The sequence below is a fragment of the Microcaecilia unicolor genome, chromosome 3 (assembly GCF_901765095.1).
Source record: "Microcaecilia unicolor chromosome 3, aMicUni1.1, whole genome shotgun sequence".
NCBI lineage: Eukaryota > Metazoa > Chordata > Amphibia > Gymnophiona > Siphonopidae > Microcaecilia > Microcaecilia unicolor.
This window is the reverse complement of record NC_044033.1, coordinates 49,622,765-49,646,513: the sequence shown is the minus strand read 5'-3', so window position 1 is coordinate 49,646,513 and position 23,749 is coordinate 49,622,765. Positions and strand designations below refer to the sequence as shown.

The 23,749-nt window shown below is 43.1% G+C and overlaps 1 protein-coding gene across 2 annotated transcripts in view; it reads right to left on the bottom strand.

The window, feature by feature from the left end:
• Nucleotides 1-3,790: 3,790 nt before the first annotated feature.
• SOS1 (SOS Ras/Rac guanine nucleotide exchange factor 1) overlaps nucleotides 3,791-23,749 on the bottom strand; it is a 322,749-nt gene continuing 302,790 nt past the window's right edge. The window contains exon 22 of one of the 2 annotated variants that reach the window (XM_030195899.1): nucleotides 3,791-5,988. In XM_030195899.1, the coding sequence (XP_030051759.1) occupies nucleotides 5,491-5,988 (498 nt within the window). In that variant the 3' untranslated portion in view covers nucleotides 3,791-5,490. The remainder of the gene's footprint in view (nucleotides 5,989-23,749) is intronic. The other variant, XM_030195900.1, reaches the window with a different exon arrangement.

Here is a 23,749-nt window from a genome sequence, read left to right as displayed (position 1 = left end):
CGGCCCCCAGACACTGAAGACACGACGAGTGTCGATCAGTGAGCGAGATAACCCGGGCGCACTGGGTGCACTTCTTGAAGCCGCTGGAAGGCTTCGATGTCATGGGCGGAAAAATCACGCCGGCGAAATCAAAGTCCGAAATGACGGAAAAAGAGCACCAAAACTTTAGAGGGAGAAAATCTCGACCGAGGCCGAAAAGAGGCCTACCCCGACGACGAAAGAAAACTTATCGGGGCCAAAAGCTGGAAATACGGGGAGGATTGAAACGAAACCCGGTGGAGGGGTTCCGGAGCACTTCCCGAGTACAAGGAAAGCTTTTATGAAGAAAAAACACGTTCAACAATATGGACGCGCGAGGTCTACTCTCCGGGGCTCGACACGGCGAAAAATACGACCGTACCGAGTGCGAACAAAAGAAGACTGGCTGGCTCGAGCCGGTTTCGGGCGGGAAGACGGCCGCGCATGCGCGGTGCGCGCGGGCGCGCGAGGGCTAGCAAAGGACTTTGCTAGTGAAGATTCCGATTGGAGGGGCTGCCGTGGACGTCACCCATCAGTGAGAACAAGCAGCCTGCTTGTCCTCGGAGAATATACTGTAACCTAGATGTTCTAGTGTAGCACTCCCTCATTTGTTCTTCTCCCAAAGATTTTGTGGATTATTTCATTTTCAATTTTGTAAATTGCTAGATTTACTAAGATTTGTAGTATATCAGATAAATGTGAAACATGAAATATGTACTCATACGTCAACTTGCATTTTAGTTTAAAAAATATTTATATTATTGCACTAGACACAAAATAAGCAACAGCCAACAACGTAAGAATATTTGTAAACATTCTTAAATTCAATCAATTCCAAGATCAATTGGACCCATAAGAATTTTCATTCCCTATTAGAAAAAAAGTGTCATAGTGGGGGCCTGGGAAAAACGGCACTCCTGACAGCAGTTCTCACTCACCAGAAATACTAATACTTAAGCAGGAATCACAATAAGTTAGTTTACTGAGTTATTTATGCACATGATCATATCAAGTTTAAAGCACAAAGATCATATCGTTCCTTATGCCAAATATGAATACTAAGAAGTACCTTTAGCTTAAGCTTCACTAGGACACACATATGCACATGTCAACATATCCAGTGCCACCATATAATTTTTGAAAACTCTGAAGAGAAGAAAACTTATATAGAAAATATAGAATTTGCATGATCTGGAACGTGGCCCAAATTAGGTATAACTTCTATAGTTGTTGAAATTTATGCACTGTGGGGCCCTTTTACTACGCTGTGATAAAAAGGGCCCTGCGCTAGCAGTTGGGGCCGTTTTTGCCATGCGCCGAGGTCCTTTTTACTGCAGTGGGTAAAAAAGCCAAAAAAAGACATGGGAATGTGGTAATATTGCTCTTATTGCACTGCCATGTGTGTGTGGAACACTTACTACCACACACTGAGGTGGTGGTAAGGGCTCCCATGCTAACCCGGTGGTAATCGGGTAGTGCACAGCGCTGCCCAATTACTGCCGGGTAACCTCCCACGGAAATATTTTTTTAAATATTTCTGCTAGCGCTGAAAATGCAGTATGCTGGGGGTGGAATTACTGCCAGTGTCTACATTAGGCCAGCAGTAGCTCCAGACGTGTGCGGGGGAGCCCGCGATGGCTATACCACCGTTTATTAAAAGGGCCTCTAAAATTTCATGGTGAGTTATATACAAATACATGGCACAACTGTCCTTTCCTGAAGCAGCGTCCATTAATCTAACTTGAATATGGGAACGCCGGAGGCAAATATTTCTACAAGAAAAATATGATCGTAACATATGATCGTAACGTACAAGTGAAGCTAGATGTAGTTTGTCTCTTACGGAATGTGTTGTACAATGTTGATAAAATGAAAATATTTTCTGAAATGTAACTGCTATTTGTAATCATATTTGACCTGCCACATTGTGATATTAACTACACTGACATGAATTACAATACTGCTGAAATATATTACGGACAAACAAGCACTGATAAAACTTTGCTCTGATGCAGTTCTGAATAAAAGATGTGATACTGCACACATTATAAACATTTTAGTGGAAGTTTATACAGACCTTCATTACCATCAGAGTCCTTGTTGAAAACGCAATATAGGTTAATGCAAAATCATGTCATGATTTTTCATGCAGGTATGTATTCTGCTATTAAAAAAAAAAAAAAGTATAGCAGTGCCAAGCAGCTCCAGCGGGTCAGAGTCTTAAGAGTTAAATTTTGAATTATATGCATGCCTCCAGGTAAATTCATGTTTATTTGTTTGTTGCATTTGTATCCCACATTTTCCCACCTATTTGCAGGCTCAATGTCTTTTTTCAACAATTTAATTTCCTTTCAAATACAAAGCTCTGATTTTTTTTCTCCTGAAAGTTTATCATCAAACTCTGGCACTGAGCAAGCAAGAGCATACCAGATGTGCGTTTACCATCTTTTCAAGAAGAAACTAAATGGTGCAATCTTTAATAATTTAATGTATGCCTGCCACATGAAGTTATCAGCATCTTTATTTAATTTAAAATAAAAAAACAATCTGCAAATATTTTCATGTTGCATTCACTATATACACATTTATGCAGTTGCACATCTACTGATACCTATTTATATTGTTAAAAACATGGCAATCCACATGGAGGCTCTTTCACATTTCAAGTGGTACAGCTGTCAGTGATGAACTGGATTATCACTAAACCTTAAATATGCTGGGCAGAAGCCTTATACAGATTGGTATAGTACCTTACGAGGGTAATTTTATAACAGGGTACCTACCTTAATCAACAGAAATGCATATAATTTATGTCTATTTTGTTAAGGGAACTTACACACATAACTGCTGTAAAATGAACAGTGGTCTTCACTAATCTTTAAACTGGGTCACTTAAGGTCCAAAAGCTGATGTATTTCAATCAGTAAATGCCAAATAAAATTATTTTCTACCTTTGTTGGTGGGCATTTTGTTTCTAATCACATTAGTTCAATCTCGTTTCTGCTTTCTTCCCTCCTCACCTGGGGTTGCTCTCTCTCCTTTCTGCTCTTCCCATCAATTCTCCAATTCTCATGTGCCTCCTACAGTCAGTCTCCGAGTCCCTGCCCTTTCCTTCATCCTCAGCTTTCCATCCTTTCTTACTCACTTAGTCCATACTAACCTCCGCATGAACGTTTATGGCTCCTCACTATCTCCTTCCCATCCCAACACCCAGATGCTGCTATCTCCCATCTCCATATTTTCCTTCAGACCTACACCTTGTTCAACAAATAGCTCCTATGAAACAAGGGAGACATCCCATGAGTGAGCTACTGCTGGGCCTCGATAGGAACTCACTGCTCTTGAAATAACTCTAGGCCTGATGCAGTGGGTCCAGGTCGACCCATTCCTGGTCTCTCTCCACCTGCATGAGAGCATTTTATCCTTGCTGTAACCTCCCACAACCAATCCCAGAAGAGAAGCATATGGTGGAATGGGGAGGCCAGAGGACCTAGCTGAAACTGCATGTACAACCCGACACTACACTTGTGGTAGTCTGGACCTAGCAGAGAACTGCTGGACTTGAAAGAGAGGGCACAGCAACTGTAGAGCAAGAAGCCCTCACAGTGAATCAGGTTCATGTCCAGGATCAGTACCCCGCGCTTTCCCACTCATGGCAGGCTCAATGCGGCTTACATATTGTATACAGGTACTTTTTTTTTTTTGTACCTGGGTCAATGGAGGGTTAAGTGACTTGCCCAGAGTCACAAGGAGCTGCCTGTGCCTGAAGTGGGAATCAAACTCAGTTCCTCAGTTCCCCAGGACCAAAGTCCACCAACCTAACCACTAGGCCACTCCTCATTCCTCAGGTCCTTTCCTTGTCCAAAGATTGTTTGCCCATGCCTTATCCCCCAGAAAACAAGTACGTGGTAGGAGGGGGAAGTTGGTTCTGGCTGGGACTAGGTGCATTATGACACATTCTGGAAGTACTGCAGGGACTTGAAACAGAGACTGGCTTGGAACACTTCTTTGATTCCTGAGCAGCAGGCAGTTAATGGAGGCGCCTGACTGGATTACCTGCAACTGCTGTCTGTTCAGATATTGCGCCTTCTGAGTCTCTTCTTAATGGAAGGTAGGATAAGTACAAATCTCCACTGCATTTGTTTGGTAGTGCTGAGCCCCAGCCATAGCAAAACTTGGTAGTATCACCATGAGGACAGAACAACCTGAACCTTCATGTGTCTCTGCCCTAATGCTAAACAGTCCAAGGGCTGAAAAAAATGGGGAATGATTATGGGAGCCACCCTAGGGATACCCGGGAGCTGTCTTGGCTTGTGGCCTTGCACTGAAGAACACCGCCCTAGAAAGTAGACACCTGCATTTTCACCTTTTTTTTAAGGCTCACACAAATGTACTAAGTGCATTTGTGTGTATTTTATAGCACAGGGAGTATAAGTTCTAATTCTACCCAACTCTGTCCCAGGAACGCCCACATTTATTCTGAGTAAAAACATATGCAAGTAGGTTATCTGTGCATACAATTATGCACATATCCCCTTGGCAATTTTATAAATTCTCATTTCTATACATGAGACTGTTTTACTCAAAGAAATGGCTTATAAAATTATCCCCCCCCCCCCCCCCCACTAAAAGTACTATTATAATCAACTTAGGCAAATGCCATAATTTCTGATTGTTTTTGTTGTAATTTGACATAAGACTAGACTTTGCATTTAAAGAGAGCAACGATCACATACTTTTAAAAATCCTCTTTCAGAACTGGCACTGTAACTCTTCTTAAAAAATATATACATAGACAGATACATGTACACACAGACATGTGCATGTGTGTAAGCATCCATACCCCACCCCAAAAATTATGTTTTGCTACACACACGTGTGTTGTATGTATGTATATATACACATACACACATAGATATAGATAGATGAACATCTATATCAGTATCTATACAGATAATGATATCTAGAAGTACACAGAGGTATCTAAGTACCTCTTTGGTGAAGCAGGTACCCATACAATTCATTGTAACAATCTGTAAACAGGACTGTAATACAGCGCTATGCCTCAGTTTTACAACATTAAGTATTACATGGTTTCCTCACAGTCCTTTCAGCAAATTTGTAAAAGATTTATTAAAGCAAAAGTGTAAGGTGAAGAGAAATTAAATATGATATAAAGATCCCTGTTTTATATATTAAAAAGTGCATGTTTTAGTCTCAGTATTTGTATCAACATTTAGCCTGCTCCATACCAAACTGCACTTTTCATCCCTTATTGGTAATTAGAGCTCATTATGAAAAACAGCTCAGTCTCTTGGTCACACAAGTTTTAGTCTCTACTCAGATGTCCTCCTACTCTAGGTCAAGCACTTGTGTGATGAAATAAGAATGAACAAACCAGTTTGTCATGATACATATCTTTTTAAGTTATAATTCATTGCAAATTTGTAGTGTTTGGAGTCTTCATCTTAGTTAGGAAGAATGAGCATTCTCCAGCAATGGTGGTCCATCTCGATGGATTGATGGATGTGTATGCTCTCGTTTGTAAGTTTTTGGAGGGAGCTTTGGGATAAGTTGAGAAGTGCTTTGCCGTGGAGGAACAGGTGGCCCAGCACTGCATGGGAATTCCATATCTTGTGGTATTAAAGGTGGTGAAGGTAGATGTCTACGTGTTCCAACTGGAGATGGTGTTTGAGGAGGAGGAGGAGGTGTGAATGGAGAGAGGTTGTTTGGAAAAAAGGTATTACCAAGTTCACTTTTTCTGCCTAAGGGTGGAGGCTGGAGATGTAGTGGGGAGCTGGAAAAAACATCTGGTGTTCTAACAGGCTCTCGAGGTGGTAGTGATGGAGGGCTTTCAGGAAGTTCTGAGGTGGAGGTCCTGTCTGGCACTGGATATCTTGGTGAATACACCTTTGACGTTGGTTGTCGAGGAGGAATTGCTGGAGGACTGTCCAAGTGCTTAGACATGATCTGAAAGCAAAATCAATTTGGACAATTATTTGTGTTCTCTCTATATCTATCTATCTATCTATCTATATATATATAGATAGATAGACAGTTTATGGAATCAGATTGACTCTACAAGAGCAATTCATATCAAATAATACAAATTTAAACTGCCACATACACTAATCTAAATTAGTTAGGAGAATTTTTTATATATGTCCTAGCTCTGCAAGCAAAATTGTACTGTTGCTCATCATTAACAAGTGTTTTCCATACACAGCAGACAGATCAGGTACACAAGTTGGGTGATGTCACTACATATCACCAAGATGAAAACAGCTTTTCCAGAGTGCAGAACTTAGTGTAAAGATCTAAGTACGTGTGGCCTTTCCCACGCAGAGCAGTCTCCTAAGTACTCCAATTACTTCCATAGCTCAAGATGTGACTGCACACCTGATCAGTCCTGCCTACAGAAATACCTGTTACAGCTGAGCAGCACTTTATCAGTCAACGAACAGGATGAATCGGGCATACAAGTGAGTTACTCAAATTTAAGGTTGTTTTTCTTTTTATGAATTGTCTCAATGAGGAACAGCCCAGTCAGGAAAAGATGTGAGAGTTACAATATCACAAGCCAGGCTGGCTAGCAAGGCTCAACCAAATAAACAGTCCAAACAGTAGTGTGAAGTAAAAGTCTGAATTAAGGACCAAATTGCTGCTCTGTATATTGTATCCAGCGAGCAGACATCAAGACAGCCACAGCAACTGCTGGGTTGAAGGAGGCAAAGAGAGTTGCATAGATTTCTGATGGATGGAGTCCTTTTAAAGTACTAAGTGAGAGTCTGTTTGCAGTCAACAGTGTGAAGAGACTTCTTGCGTGGATTCTACATGAGATGAGTTGAAGGAGCAGAAATAAAAGAAAATAGAGGACAACCTTCACAATGGAACAGTCCACATACAAGAAGCAGAGGTGCCAAAGAACAAATATTTATTAAGCCCAAAAAACGAAGACCCGAAAATGGCTATGTTTCAGTTTCACATCTGCATTAGGAGTTAATATTAAATCACCCTAATAAGACATCACAACATTCTGCAAAATCGATAATAAAACTCTGTAAAGATTGATTTACTTTGAGAAGTGACTTAAATCAAAGCCAGAAAATCTATAAATAAAACAAAAACAAACTTACCAACTCATATAGGAGCCAACTTTTGAAAAGGATTGGGGGTGCTAAACTTGAACACAACACAAATTTCCCCATGCCAGCACAGTGGAGAAAATGGAACTTGAACTGTCAAAGAAACTCCAAGATCTCGAGAACTACACCTGTAGATGCAATATAAGGATCCGTGGGGTCCAGGAGGAAGACGCTTTTAAGGATGCCAAACGTGTGGCATAGGAAATTTGCCATGATATGCGATGGAGGGCCTGCAGGGAGGATTCTCATTGAGGAAGCGCATAGAGCTTTGTGATGCTCAGTTGAAAATAAGCCCTGGGACATTGTATTGAGCCTTAACAGGAAATTTAACAATCTACAAGGAAGAAGGATTATGAGTGGAAAGGTATATCTGTTGAGCTATTCCAAGACCTATCCCTGGTAACATTCCAGAGAAGAAGGGAATTGTGGGGGTAACCTGCTACCTGTGTGCCGCAGAACACCATTACAAGTAGCTCTATTCTTTTGCCCTGGCCTTTACAGTTGTGTTGGGGGGGGGGGGGGGGGGGGGGAGGGGGGAAGACTACCAAGCAAATTAAGGAACCCACTGAAGTTTGGGCGGCATTAGTGGCTCCATAGGCTGAAAATCTCCCTGAAGAAGCAAGAACTTTGGCTGCATCTACAAGCTCCACTCTGCCTGTTTCCAGATGGCAGTGGGTTTGGATTGACAGAAGCCTGTGCCACACCTCAAGAACCAGTGATGTGGGACAAGTGAAATGACCAGGATTTGGATATTCAGTGTTTCTCTTTATCCTCCAGGGGTTGGAGGCTTTGGGTGACTGTGGGTATGTTTTGAGTTGGTACGTTTGGGATGGTTGAGTGGGGAGGGGAGGGGAGGGTAACAGATGGATGTGTTTGAGTGGATGAGGTGTGTGTGAGCCATGGGGGGGGGGGGGGATTTTGGGAGGGCTGCAATTTGTGGGTTTCACCCTGGCACAGTCATTCCACCATGGTGTTCATTTCTCCCGAGTCTGCCCAACTGTTATGTCTCAGTCAGGTGACAGCGGGGAGCAGGCAGGGGTTGGAAGGGGGTAGGGTAAGGACAGGATGGGGGTGATAGGTGCTTTAGGGAGAAAGGTGAGGATGGGATGGGAGGGTTTAAATGGTTGGTTTGGTTGGGGAAAGGGGATTTTAATTGTAAAGTGGTATCCTTTAATGTTAAGGGGTTAAACTCGCCACGCAAACGGGGTTTGTTATTTAAGAAACTGTTGAGATTGAACTGACACATCACCCTGGTGCAGGAGACTCACTTAAGTGCAGTGAACGTTTACGCCGTGATAAGCGCTTTTCTCAGATTTAAAGTAGCTCTAACTCCAGGGTGAAGAAGATTGCTGGTGTGACCATTTTAATTAAAAAGCACTTTTCGTTCAGGATCACTGCCATTGAAAAGGATCATGAGGGGAGAATTCTATTTGTTAAGGGGGAACAGAAATTGGCAATGCTTAATGTGTATGCTTCATGTGATACTTCCCATTAGCTTCTGGAAGCAGCTGAACACATTTTTACCAAGGCAAGATTTGGGACCTCTCCTAATTGGAGGGGGGGGGGGGGGAAATGCAGCGGTTCTTGATCCCTCCTCTCTTACAAGAAGAATGGATGGGGCACAGCCCTCACACAAACAGTTACTTACTATTATACAAACCATGCTGATTCATGACATATACACCACCTGGTGGGTAAAAATTATTATTTTTATTCCCTGCACCATAAAAGCTATTCATGTATTGATTTACTTCTGGGTGATCCCTATTGGTCCAAATATTTGAACGATGAGGGGAAAGAGTTGTAAATCTGGTCGGATCATGCTCTGGTGTGGGCCATGTTTCATCTTAGACCTGCTTTAAAGGGTAGAGAGGTCTGGTGCTTGAATGAAAGCTTACTGCAGGATGCCCAAGTTGTGGAGGACATTAGAAAAAAAAACTATCTAAGTATACTTAAATTTAATGACATGAGGGATGTTCACAATGGGATAGTTTGGGAGGGACAGAAAGCAGTGATTAGGGTTTTGTTTTGTTTTTTAATTAAATGGGGGGAAGTCAAACAGAAACAGAAATTGGCTAAAGGGACGCTCTGGTGAGGTGTTTCAGAAGCTTCAGCGATTAAGAATGGAATTGCATCAAGCTTCAATTGGATGATCAAGCCCATAAATTGCGAATGGCCCAACAAATGCATTTTGAATTTGACAATAAATCAAGTAGGATACTTGCTAGGAAATTTAGGCAAAGACAGAAGGAATTGGTTATTCATAGAATTAAAGGGGAAGGTGGGGTTTAATTTTATAAACAGGCGGATATTCAGTGACGCTTTGTGCCTTTGTTGGTAAAGGTGTTTAATGGAGTGCCTCATAGGGAGCAGTTGCCCGAATCCATGAAATTAGCAGGAATTACCATTCTGCGTAAGCCAGAAAGTAACAGTGTGCTATGCAGATCATATTGCCCAATATCTTTACTTAACCTAGATGTCAAAATTCTGATGCAGCTATTGGCGGTGTTGCTACCTCTGGTTGTCCATCTGGATCAAACTGGTTTTGTCATGGGAGACAGGGGGCAGATAATGTGAAAAGTGCTTTATACTCTATCTGGGCTGCGTGTGCTGGAACTGGAACTATGCTTTTGGGCATAGATGCTGAGAAAGCATTTGATAGATTCAACTGGACCTTTATGCTGTTTATGCTTAAAAAGGTGGGATTGATTGTTCACTGGATAGTTAGCTTATATTTGGTTTCCAAAGATGCCATTAAAATCAATGAAGATTACTTGGAGACGTTCACCCTAGAATGGTGGACCTGACAAGGATATCCCTTTTACCATTATTATTTGCCCTAGTAATGGAACCCCTAGCACAGCGCATTAGAAATAATACAGACATCAAAGGGGGAAAATTACAAAATTACTATTCACAATGTTCTGCTCATGGTGACCTAGCTTCTACCTCCATCCTTAATTTGATGGCACAATTGACCACATATGGGGCAGTATCTAGTTTTAAAATCAATCTGGATAAGATGGAGGCTTTGAACATGAATTTGGCAGATGGGTTCGATCTTTTAAGTACCTAGGTATTCAAATCCCGTCCCGGTTGGAAGATCTCTTTCAAGCTAATTATGAGCCTCTAGTTAAGACAGTGCCGTTGGATCTTTGCCATTGGTTTGGTAGCTCTCTTTCCTGGATGGACACAGCAGGGGCTGTAAAGATGAACATATTGCAAGATACCTTTACTTGTTTTAATCCCTTCCTCTGCCTATTCCAAGGCACAAACTCAAGCAATGGCAATGTGATACCTCTAATTCAGTTGGAAGGGCAAAGCTCCCCACGTTGGGTTACACATCCTCCAAAAGCATACAACAGAGGAAGGTCTGGGTATACCCAACCTCTGAACATATTATGAAGCTGCACAAATTTGTCACCTGTGGGATTGGCAGTCTGAAACCGTGTTCAAATGCTATGTATGTTTGGAGCAACATTTATTGGGGGACTGTAAGCTGTCCCATTTGCCACGGGCTCGGAAGGAGCTCCATAAAATTTGTGATACTGCTAACCTGTTTACAAAGCATATATTATCTGTGTGGTGGAAGACATGGAAAGGTGTCGGTGAAAGCCAGGGCATGATAAATCATTATTGATCCCCTTTTAATAGGGAAATGGTGAGATGGATGGAAAGGAGTGGGGAGCAGGGGATAGATTGGGATAAATGTGGGGCTGATTATAGTTATAAACTTTTAGAAGGTGGAGTCATTAAGACGTTCACTCAGCAGCAAACTGACTTTGGGCTCCCCAATAGGGGAATTTTATAACTAATTTACGGATAATGCATTTTATGGGTCAAAGGGAGTGGGCTAAGGTGCGGGGTAGGAAATTAAATAAGTGGGAGGCACTATAGCTGCTGCATCAGTCTAATTTCTTCTATGAATGCTATTCTTATCCCCCCAAGGTTTCATTAAGCTTCCCTATATGCTTGCTTGGGAATGGGATTTGGGTATTGAATTTACTAACTCTCAGTGGTCAGCCATACTCCTTGGGGCTCATACGTTTTCAGTCTCTGTTGCCATTATGTTATACTTAATTTCCTACTTTACATAACAAAATTCTGTGTTACCTATTACTATGTAAGCTGCATTGAGCCTGCTTTTAGTGGGAAAGTGCGGGATACAAATATAATAAATAAATAAATTAATTAATTAAGGAGGTTAATCTGAAGGTTCCGTTTCACTGGCATTTTACTCCTGTCTGGTTATTTAAGAAGAATGTTATTACTTCAGACACTTGCTGGCAGGGGTGTGGGGCTCTTGGCACCTTTTCCTCTCTTTGGTGACAGTGTCCTATAGCCCAGTATGTCAAGAGGAGTATGAGTTTTGGGCAACCTTTAGAGCTGGCCTATTACCTCTTGGGAGTCGGTTGGGATATTTTTTCTTTAAGTTTGCAACTGTCTATGTACTATTTAGCAGCCAGGAGAGTTTTCGCTAAGCACTGGAAGACTTCACAAGTATTTTCATTAGATCCTTAGAGGGGGTGTTTGAGGAATATGGTGCTCATGGTGGCTCTTACTGCAGCCCGACTCAATAAAGGCCTGGTATTACGACACAATGAGAAATTGGATACCTATCTTAATAAGAACTGATGTATAGGAGGGGACATGTTTGTTTTCTGTGGGGAGTGCCATGGCTAGAGACTTACTGTTCTTGTGGTGAATGGTTTTATACCATGATCAGGAATAAGTATGTATAGTAGAACTCAGCTGTTTTGTTTTTTTGCAGATGGGTGTAGCTTGCCCTTAAAATTTTAATAAAAAGGTTAATTATAAAAAAAGAGGTACATAAAAGGAGGCTGAACTAAAGCGGACAAGACTAAGTTTAAATCCCTAAGGGAAATCAATGGACAATTGATAAGCTTAACAATACAGAAAAAATGTACCATGTTCAGATGTGAAGCCAAATTCATTCTCCTCACTACACCTCTAAAACAGGATAAAGCACCCAGCTGTACCTTAAATGAAGTGTACATCAACTTCTTGTCCAAGTCATCTTGCAAGTAATGCAAAATATCTGGAACAGAAGAATGCAGAGGAGAAACAGATCTATCTTGACACTAATTCTCAGAGATCCTCCAAACCCTTATGTATGCCAACAAGGCAGGCATTTTCCTAGAATGTAACAAGGTAGCCATCACCTTACTTGAAAAAGCCTTTCTTCTTTAACGTCATCTCTCAAACGTCAAGTTGTAAGACAAAATAAGAAATGTCCGGCAAGCTGATCGAGCCCAGACACTTCCTGTCCATTAGAGATAGAAGATCCTCTATTTTCAGATGCATGAAGTGCCTAATAACAGGGTCTTCTTGGCCAGTCTGGAGCAAAAAACACTATTAGACCCTTGAATGATTCTGCCTATGAGTGGCCATGATGGAAATACATACAGAAGACCCGACCACAGCCACAGTTGAATTAAGGTATCTATTCCTTTTGACTTCCAATCCTTTTTCAGATTGAAAAAAAGCTAAAACCTTCACATTCCGGTCTGTTGCTTTCAGGTTCATGACTGGATAACCCAAATAATGTGCTACTTCTAAGAAAGGATCCTCTGTTAGACTTCATTCTCCTAGATCCATGGAATTCATGTTCTGATAATGCACCTGGATATATTGGGACCTGAACAAATGTCCTGCCAAGATATCTTTCAGGTTTTCCTCTGGCCAATCCATCAATATTTGCACCTCTTCTGCTATTTGCAGACTTCTTGTCCCTCCTTGTTTGTTGACATAAGCTATTGCTGTCACATTGTTGAATAAAATCCTTACCACTGTTTTGAAACTAGATGATGAAACTTCAGGACAGCTAAGCAGATCACCCGTGTTTCTAGATGGCTAATCAACCACTTGTGCCCATTTGTTGAGACAATATGCCCCCAAACCAGTGAGACTTGCATCTGTCATCACAAGGATCCAATTTGGGTTTTCCAAGGTTTTCCCTCTGGATCGATTGCTGCTGCATAGCCACTACCTGAGACTGTCTGACCTTCAGTACCAGTGATAGTATAAGGTGCAACCTTTACAGACCATTGAGAGAAAGAGAGACCTCTGTAAAGGTCTCATGTGCATCCTGGCCCATGGAACTACTCTAAGTTTGCAGCCATCAATCCTAGCACTTGAAGGTAGTGCCAAACCATTGATTTGTGAAGAGTGATAAGGTTCCTGCCACAGTAGCTGACTTTAAAGCCTCAAAAATGGAACAACACTTGTTTTATTGTGCAGTGCTACCATAATAGAAACACAACAGCGACCCTGCATGGGTGCTAGTCTAACAGAGTAAACCACAGAAGAACAAAAACAAAGCCTTTCCGGAGCAACCTTTTCATCCAGGTAAAACCACAGCACGTAAATAAAGACCACAGAAGCACAGGCAAATGTTAGTCATGGAGCAGCAATTCAGTTTGGGTTCTTGAGGTTTTCTCCACAGGGAAAAGTCCAAGACAGAAGAAAAGACTAACTCCTTTTTATTAAAAGAGTTGGGCAGGGAGAAATGCCTTCTGGAGATTCACACTAAAATAAATTCCACTTTTTCTACCTCTAACACTTCTATGACCCACTTCATTTTCATCATTCTATAAGTCCTCTCTTTCAACATGCTCTTTTTGCTTTCTCCCAAGCATTTCATATAAAGTCTTCAGGCCCTGCTCTCTTTTTTCTTATATCTAGAGGCTAATTGGATGAGCACTGCTCTAATGAAGGCCTTTCCTGCGCCACATAATGATGCTGACATATCCCCTGAATCATTTTGAGCCAAATATTCCGCCCATCTGTACTTTACTTCCTGCTGTACTTCTTGTTTTTAGAACAGTCTCAGATTTAATCTCCCTTGTCTTTGTACTAATTTTATTTGAAATAAACTAAGGTGTGGTCAGATACACACATTGGGAAAATGTTCGCTCTTTGTATGTGAGCTTCCTGCTTTCTGTCAAATAGAAAGTAATCTAGTCTGAAATACTTGATATCTGGAAGAGTAACAGGTGTAATCCCTTGATCCTGGGTTATGAACCCACCATATATCAATCAGCTCAAAGGTGTCCAAACAAGCCTTCAGTTCCCATCCTTCTCATTCCCACTCTGCCATTGTAGCTCTCATCCTATCTCTTTTATCCAGGACACAATTCACATCCTTCCCAATAATTCTAAACCCCTTGGCTATCCTGTTGAATTTCCCCGTCCATTGCCCAAAGAAATCCTGCTTTGCGCCATTTGGGGCATACAAGTCCAGGAATCTAATTTCCACAGAACAGGTGCTGTGAGGGGACTTCCAGAGAGGAACAAACCCTATTGGTGAGTATATTACTTGCTGGGAAACTGCTTTCAAACTTGGAAAAAGATAGACAGAGTTAAATAGGTAATCTCAGTGTCCTCATTTCAAGTAACTCTTCTTATTTAGCAAGGGCAGTTTAAGGAATAGTTTTTTTTAGTAACTAAAGTTTATCTTAAAGTTGCACAGGCTAGCATTTAAAAAGGCTATTTTAAAGTTTACCATAGAATCAGTGTAGAGTACAGAAGGAAACACCATTAAGCCATTTACAAGAAAACGTGTCTTATCAATACAAACTGAAAGCAAGATCAGGTCATACTTTTGTATATCTGTTTAAAACGATTTGCGTGAGAAAGTAATGCCACAGCTCTTTTGATTTTAGGAGGGTCACACTACAACCATATTATACCCACATTAATCCAGTTACAATGGCCTTCCATCTATAGGCAGATTTGTTTTAAGATTATGACACTGATATTTCAAATATTATATGACAAATTTCTTTCATGTCTTTCCACCAATTTGAAGATCTACACTCCTACTCATTCTTTGAGAACCCAGAATCAGTCCACTCGAAATTCCATCATCAAAACAAGTGAGGCTAGACAATTAAAGAGAGACAGTATTTATGATGGCAGCTCCAAAGTTGTGGAATTCTTTATTACAATTGCAACAAGTTCAACCAGTACTCTCCTTTAGAAAACAGTAGGAGTAGCCTAGTGGTTAGTGCAGTGGATCCTAGGGAACTGAGTTCAATTCCCACTGCAGCTCCTTGTGACTCTGGGCAAGTCACTTAACCCTCCATTGCCCCTGGTACAAAATAAGTACCTGAATATACGTAAACCGCTTTGAATGTAGTTGCAAAAACCTCAGAAAGGCGGTATATCAAGTCCCATTTCCCTTTTATTTTTTCAGCAGGCCTTTGAATGAGCTCGTTTGAGTTCCTTGTATGATTATTTATAGTGCAGTCTTTGATGTTTGTATTTTTATTGTTAATTTTACTTTGAATGATATTATGTAAATGGCCTAGAATCATAGATAGTGTGGGATACAAACTATTTAAAAAACAACCTTTACAGAGAACATTTTTTTGCAAAGGGTCTTCTTGTTAGGTAGTAAGGAAAAACACCAATAGTATTTAGTTATCTGTGAACCAAACCACAGTATCTGATTAAAAAGAAAAGCTGAACAGGGCCCCTACTGGTACACTGATAGCAGTGTGAATCATCAAAGAAACACAGACACAAATTTATCAGAACTCAGTTATTCTTTTTTTTTTTTCTTATATGTTTTTGTACAGCACTGCTCAGTTATTCTTAGTATCTCCTGAATTTTGAAGTAACATTGTTGGCTAAAACCATGACTAATCGTTTGGCCCAAGCGTTATCCTCGATTATACACGATTCACATGTTGACTTTGTTTGGGAACAGTGATTAAAAATATAAGGACTTGGCCTCAAGAGAATATACAGATTGCACGAACCAAACATCCCTATGCCGAAAAAGTTTTGGATGGGGTACACTGGGATTTTAAGTACACAACATTAGACAAATATGAGTTCACAGGCTGCTTTGTCTTACTGATACGTGATCTGTATTCTGTGCACCAAGCTATAGTATTAACAGTCTTCAATTGGAGTGTTTCCCAATTTATAGGGGAATGAGACAAGGGTGTCCATTGCCTCAGTTACCCCTTGATAAGAGACATTCTTGCTAATTCAGATATGCAAGGTGTACAGGTAGGCCCCCAGTGTTTTAAGCCAGCAGCTTTTGCTGATAACATATTGGTACACTTAACAAACCCTCAAGGACCTTTGCATGTACTTTTGGAGAATTTTGGGGTGTGACTATGCGGGATTTCAACTGAACCTTTTAAAGTCTGAGAGCCATCAGACTCGGATTTGGCAAGGCTAGATGCTCCGGTAATGGTGGAAGAAGTAGAATGGGTAATACAGCAAGGGGCATTGGGGAAGGCCCCAGGACCAGATGGTTTTCGGAACGAGTTTTACAAACTGTTGAAATCGGAGGTTAGCCCGGTTCTGACGGAAGTTTTCAATACTGTGATACAACAGGAACAGTTGTCCCAGTATCTCAATGTAGCTCAAATAATAGTTATTCCAAAACCGGGTAAGCCAGCAGACATGCTGGAATCCTATCGCCCGATTTTACTGCTTAATACGGAAGTGAAGCTACTCGCCAAGATTATGGCAAATAGGATCGCTAGAGTTTTGCCATTCTTGGTGGATGAATCTCAGGTGGGGTTTATCCGGGGGTGGGTAATAACGAAAAACATGAGGAGGATACTAGCAGCATTAGAAAAAGTAAGGAAGGAGGGGACCCCGGCTCTCTTAATAAGCTTTGATGCTGAAAAAGCATTTGATGTGTGAACTGGGGATACTTGTACGGGGTTTTGGAAGCATATGGTATAGGAGGCGGCTTCTTGAAGGCAGTAAAAGCGCTATACGCAGCACTGCGGGCACAGGTATTTGCTAATGGAGTCTTGTCAGAAAGCTTCCCGATATGTCAGGGAACAAGACAAGGGTGCCCACTGTCGCCGTTGCTTTTTGTCCTAACTTTGGACCCCTTTTGCGAGAGATCCAGCACAATCAAGGTATAAAGGGGGTAACAATCGGAAAACATACTTTTAAGTCAGCTGCGTTTGCAGATAATTGACTAGTGTTGATTACAGAACCCAAGACTTCCTTGGCAAATCTTATGGAAAGTCTAGTGGAGTTTGGAGACTTTTCTGGATTTTGACTGAATCTATTGAAGTCAGAGGCACTGGCAAGTTCGGATGAAGTGAGAGGTAGTTGGGACGGGGATTTCCCCTTGAGGTGGGCGACTGGGAAATTTTGATACTTAGGAATACAGATAGCAATGGACACCTCAACGCTGTATAAGACTAATATAGCTCAGTTGTTGCAGGAGATGAAAGAACAGCTGGCAAGATGGTCGGTCTTGCCGGTGTCATTTTTGGGCAGCGTGCACCTACTTAGGATGATCATGGCCGTAGCTAGAAGGTTGTTAGGCTGTATAGAGAGAGGTGTGACCAGCAGAAGAAAGGGGGTGTTGATGCCCCTGTATAAGTCCTTGGTGAGGCCCCACCTGGAGTATTGTGTTCAGTTTTGGAGGCCGTATCTTGTTAAGGATGTAAAAAGAATTGAAGCGGTGCAAAGAAAAGCTACGAGAATGGTATGGGATTTGCGTTACAAGACGTATGAGGAGAGACTTGCTGAACTAAACATGTATACTCTGGAGGAAAGGAGAAACAGGGGTGATATGATACAGACGTTCAAATATTTGAAAGGTATTAATCCGCAAACGAACCTTTTCCGGAGATGGGAAGGTGGTAGAACGAGAGGACATGAAATGAGATTGAAGGGGGGCAGACTCAAGAAAAATGTCAGGAAGTATTTTTTCACGGAGAGAGTAGTGGATGCTTGGAATGCCCTTCCGCGGGAGGTGGTGGAAATGAAAACGGTAACGGAATTCAAACATGCGTGGGATAAACATAAAGGAATCCTGTTCAGAAAGAATGGATCCTCAGGAGCTTAGCCGAGATTGGGTGGCAGAGCCGGTGGCGGGAGGCGGGGCTAGTGCTGGGCAGACTTATACGGTCTGTGCCAGAGCCGGTGGTGGGCAGCGGGACTGGTGGTTGGGAGGCGGGGATAGTGCTGGACAGACTTGTACGGTCTGTGCCAGAGCCAGTGGTTGGGAGGCAGGGCTGGTGGTTGGGAGGTGAGGATAGTGCTGGGCAGACTTATACGGTCTGTGCCAGAGCCGGTGGTTGGGAGGAGGGGCTGGTGGTTGGGAGGTGGGGAAAGTGCTGGGCAGACTTATACGATCTGTGCCCTGAAGAGCACAGGTACAAATCAAAGTAGGGTATAAACAAAAAGCAGCAAATATGAGTTATCTTGATGGGCAGACTGGATGGACCGTGCAGGTCTTTTTCTGCCGTCATCTATGTTACTATTTTCCCACGGTGGCTCTATGTAATGCAAGTGCTACCCTTTTGGTTAACAAGACGAGATTTGGAGGCGTTCTATAAAACGGCGGCAAGATTCAGCTGGGGAGGTAGGAAGGCGAAAATGAAATGGAAGTTGGTGGTGGGCAGTAAGAAATCGGGGGGGGGGGGGGGGGGGGGGGGGGGGGGGTTAGGATTCCCTGACCTTAGGAGATATAATCAAGCATGTCTGCTCCAATATTTAAGAGATTGGTTGTTAGGAACCAATACCTATATAGATATGGGGCTGGAACAGAGCTACTTTGATCCCTGAAATGTGGCCTCATTGCTGCACATCCCTAGAGGGCGACTGCCAGAATATCTCCGAGGCAGCATTTTGCTGCGCTCCTTAAGGCAGTTGTGGACAGCAGTATTGCCGTTATGGAGACAGAATCCTGTGAGTAGTGTGTGGCTTCCTCTTCAAAGGAATGTAGACTTTGAGCCGGGAAGGGATTCAAGGGTGTTTCGCCAACTGAAGGATAAAGGAGTGATTTGGTTGGAACACTTAATTCAACAAGATGGATCCATAGTGGATTTTCAGACTTTTGCTGAGCTGGGAGGGCGGGGTCCTTTGAGTGTATTGGCATTTGGTCAACTGGCTCATTATGTGCGTTCACTGCCGACGGACAGTCTGTCGGCTGGCTTTGGGGAGCAACTCTGGGAGCTACTAGAAGGGGATGCCGCTGGTCAGGTGTCAATAGCATGGTTTCACAGAGAATTATGCAGTAGAGAAAAAACCCAGGACTTGCAGGAGTTGCGGATAGATGGAGCAGGGAGGTGGGAGTACCGGTAGCCTCCAAGATGTTATTAGTGGCCATTCAGAGTGGTCCTAGGCTGGTTCATAATGCAGAGCTTCAGGAGTGTCATTTTAGGACGGTGCACAGGGCTTACGTCTCCCAGAGACAGGCTGTCCATGTGAGGGTAACGGAAACACAGTGTTGTCTTAAATGTACAAGGGATGAGACCACGCTTTTCCATGGTTTATGGAAGTGTAGATGCATCGCTAGATATTGGGCCGCGATCTCCCGGTTTCTTTAAGAGGTTCTGGGTAGAAAATTTAGGCTAACATTTGAAAGAGCGTTATTCAGTGCTCCAGGTCAGTGGAACGTAGGTACACGTGGGGAAAAGTTGTTTTTAGGGAAGGCTTGCATTGTGGGGAAAAATGTATCTTTATGTATTGGACACAGGAACACCCTCCCTCCTTCTGGCATTGGAGGAATAAATTGCATGAATTAATGACCTGGGAAGCTAGGGGTGCGGGACTGTCGCCGGGAAGGCAGCAGAGGTTTCTGGCAGTATGGGGGGCGTACTTAAATATAATCTCACCACGAGCACGTAGTCAAATCCTGAACAAACTTCCTTGGCAGAAGTAATAAGGTTAGTTGGCACTTTGAGCGTGGCATTGGGGTAGGGCTATGAGGAAGGGGGGGGTGGAGGTTGGGAAGGGGGGATGGAGGTTGGGGGTGGGGGGAGAAAATGATTAAAAGATTGATGGTGATATTATGAGAATGAACGATGAGGACGAAATTCTGTTGACACCACTTTCTAACTGTGTATGTTTTGTTTAATTCAATAAAAAGTTGAAACAAAGTCAGAGAGTCAACCGTCCACAATAAGATTGCAACAACTATGGGATGGGCCATTTCCCCCAACAGGAGTGGAGGAGTACACTAGTGGTTTGTGCAGTGGACTTTGATCCTAGGGAACTGAGTTTGATTCCTATTCCTTGTGACTCTGAGCAACTAACTTAACCCTCCATTGCACCAGGTACAAGTAAGTGACTTATATACAATGTAAACTGCTTTGAATGTAGTTGCAAAAACCACAGAAAGGCAGTATATCAAGTCCCATTTCCCTTTCCCTATATGGGCTGAGGGAACTTTCAAATACCTGGAGATTTACCTTCCTGTTTCAGCTGACTCGTTATACTCCATTAATGTTTCCATAATGTTGGAAGCCATGAGAAGACAGCTGGAGCATTGGGGTAATTTGCCCATATCGCTTAATGGAAGAATAAGCCTTATATATATGGCAATTTTTTCTAAATTACTGTATATGTTACAATTACCACCAATTAGGCTATTACAAAAAGACCTAAGAAAATTAAACCAGTTGCTATCTAAATTTTGTTGGGCAAAAAGAAAACCTAAACTGAAACTGCAGTTTCTGAGGAGAATTGGAGTCAGGGGGGGCTTGGCTTGCCAAATGTAAGTTATACAATGTTGCTTGTTTGTTGAAACACATCTGTGTCTGGATTCTCCTTCACCATCAATTCACCCCTATAGCATGGAAGACTGAATTTTATGACCCATATTATTTTAATTCTCTGCTACATACCTCCTGCTCTAAGCTTCCTTACAAGCTAAACAGGAGTGTCTTTTACAGACCATTGAGAGATGTGTGGAAGGTGCTAGTACAGAGATTGGGAGGTGATCCATTAGTAACATTTTCAGATTTCCTGGAGGAGAAATGTGGCCTTTGAGCTCAGTTGGATAATCCAGTATTTGGCAAATGGGAGAAAGCAGGAATTACCTTGTTACAGCATCTACTAACTAGGGAATATACTATGCTGACCTTTAACAAGCTTCATCAGCTGATGGGGAGATAGATTTGCCTACTGTTAGGTAAAACATTATATTGCATTTCTGGATGGAGATCAACTTACATTACACACAGGAAATAGGATAAAAAGTTTCTTTAGCAAGTGGGCTGGAGAAGGACAAAGATTTTTGAGAGGGGTGAAACAGTGTTGGGAAGCGGATATAGGAAGAATTAGGCCATTGGGAATTACTGAATAATATCAAGGGCATACCTACGCTTACAATTAGTGCACAACTTCGGGAATGTTATTTTAGAGTACTACACAGAGAGTATACCTTGCTCAAGTACAGATGTATAAAGACTGGTACTACTACTACTACTTAACATTTCTAGAGAGCTACTAGGGATACGCAGCGCTGTACAAATTAACAAAGAAGGACGGTCCCTGCTCAAAGGAGCTTACAATCTAAAGGACAAAATGTCAAGTTGGGGTAGTCTAGATTTCCTGAGTAGAGGTGTAGTGGTTAGGTGCCGAAGGCGACATTGAAGAGGTGGGCTTTGAGCAATGATTTGAAGATGGGCAGGGAGGAGGCCTGGCGAATGGGCTCAGGGAATTTGTTCCAAGCATGGGGTGAGGTGAGGCAGAAAGGGCGGAGCCTGGAGTTGGCAGTGGTGGAGAAGGGTACTGAAAGGAGGGATTTGTCTTGAGAGCGGAGGTTACAGGTAGGAACGTAAGGGGAGATAAGGGTAGAGAGGTAAGGAGGGGCTGCAGATCGAGTGCATTTGTAGGTTAGTAGTAGGAGAAGCTTGAACTGTATGCGATATCTGATCGGAAGCCAGTGAAGTGACTTGAGGAGAGGGGTGATATGAGTATATCGGTCAAGGCGGAAGATAAGACGTGCAGCAGAGTTCTGAACGGACTGAAGGGGGGATAGATGGCTAAGTGAGAGGCCAGTGAGGAGTAGGTTGCAGTAGTCAAGGCGAGAGGTAATGAGAGAGTGGATGAGAGTTCGGGTGGTGTGCTCAGAGAGGAAGGGGCGAATTTTGCTAATGTTATAGAGGAAGAAGCGTCAGGTCTTGGCTATCTGCTGGATATGCGCAGAGAAGGAGAGGGAGGAGTCGAAGATGACACTGAGGTTGCGGGCAGATGAGACGGAGACGATGAGGGTGTTATCAACTGAGATAGAGAGTGAAGGGAGAGGAGAAGTGGGCTTGGGTGGGAAGACAATAAGTTCGGTCTTGGGAATGTTCAGTTTCAGATGGCGGTTGGACATCCAGGCAGCAATGTTGGAAAAGCAGGCCGATACTTTGGCCTGGGTTTCCGCAGTGATGTCTGGTGTGGAACGATAAAGCTGGGTGTCGTCAGCATAAAGATGATAGTGGAAACCATGAGATGAGATCAGGGAGCCCAGGGAAGAGGTGTAGATTGAAAAAAGAAGGGGTCCAAGGACAGATCCCTGAGGAACTCCAACAGAGAGCGGGATAGGGGTGGAGGACGAACCATGAGAGTGTACTCTGAAGGTATGATGGGAGAGATAAGAGGAGAACCAGGAGAGGACAGAGCCCTGGAACCCAAAAGAGAACAGTGTGGCAAGAAGTAAGTTGCGATTGACAGTGTCAAAAGCGGCGGATAGATCGAGGAGGATGAGGATGGAGTAGTGACCTTTGGATTTAGCGAGGAACAGGTCATTGCAGACTTTAGATAGTGCCGTTTCTGTCGAGTGTAGGGAGCGAAAGCCGGATTGAAGCGGATCGAGGTTGGCATGAGAGGAGAGAAAATCAAGGCAGCGGCTGTGAACGGCGCATTCAAATATCTTGGAGAGGAAGGGTAGGAGGGAAATGGGGCGGTAGTTGGAGGGACAGGTGGGGTCAAGTGATGGTTTTTTGAGGAGTGGTGTGACTACAGCATGCTTGAAGGTGTCCGGGACAGTTGCAGTGGAGAGAGAGAGGTTGAGGATATTACAGATGGGGGGGGGGGGGGTGATAGTAGGAGAGATGGTGTTAAGTAAGTTGGTGGGGATGGGGTCTGAGGAACAGGTGGTGGATTTTGAGGAGGAGAGGAGATGGGCAGTTTCCTCTTCGGTGATATCAGGAAAAGAGGAGAAGGAGGCCTGGGTTGATTGGTTGAGAGAGTGAGTTATAGGATGAAGAGGAGGAGAAGGTTTGGTGGTGAATTTGAGGTTGATCTTCTGGACCTTGTCACGGAAGTAGTCGGCCAGAGATTGGGGAGAGAGTGAAGGGGGGTGGGAGCGGAGGGCACTTTGAGGAGGAAGTTGAGGGTGGCGAAGAGACAACGAGGGTTAGAGCTGATGGAATTAGTCAATTGGGTGTAATAGTCCTGTTTGGCGAGGAATAGGGAGGACTGGAAGGAGGATAGTATGAATTTGTAGTGAATGAAATCAGTATGGGTGCGAGATTTCCTCAAGAGGCGTTCAGCCGAACAGTCGCAGGAGCGAAGGTATCGGGTGCAAGGGGTCAGCCAGGGCTGGGGATTGGTACATCTTGTGGGACGGGAGATGGACGGTGCAAGGGTGTCTAGAGCAGAGGAGAGAGTGGCATTGTAAGTGGAGACAGCTTTGTCAACAGACTCGGAGGATATGATAGAAGGGAGGAGATCAGAGATACTAGAGAATAAGGTGGGGGGGTCAACAGCCTGGAGATTCCTGGAAGTAGTGGTTAGTGTTGGGCGAGATTGAGGGGGAGGGTGATGAAGTGTGAATGTGATCAGGTGATAGTCAG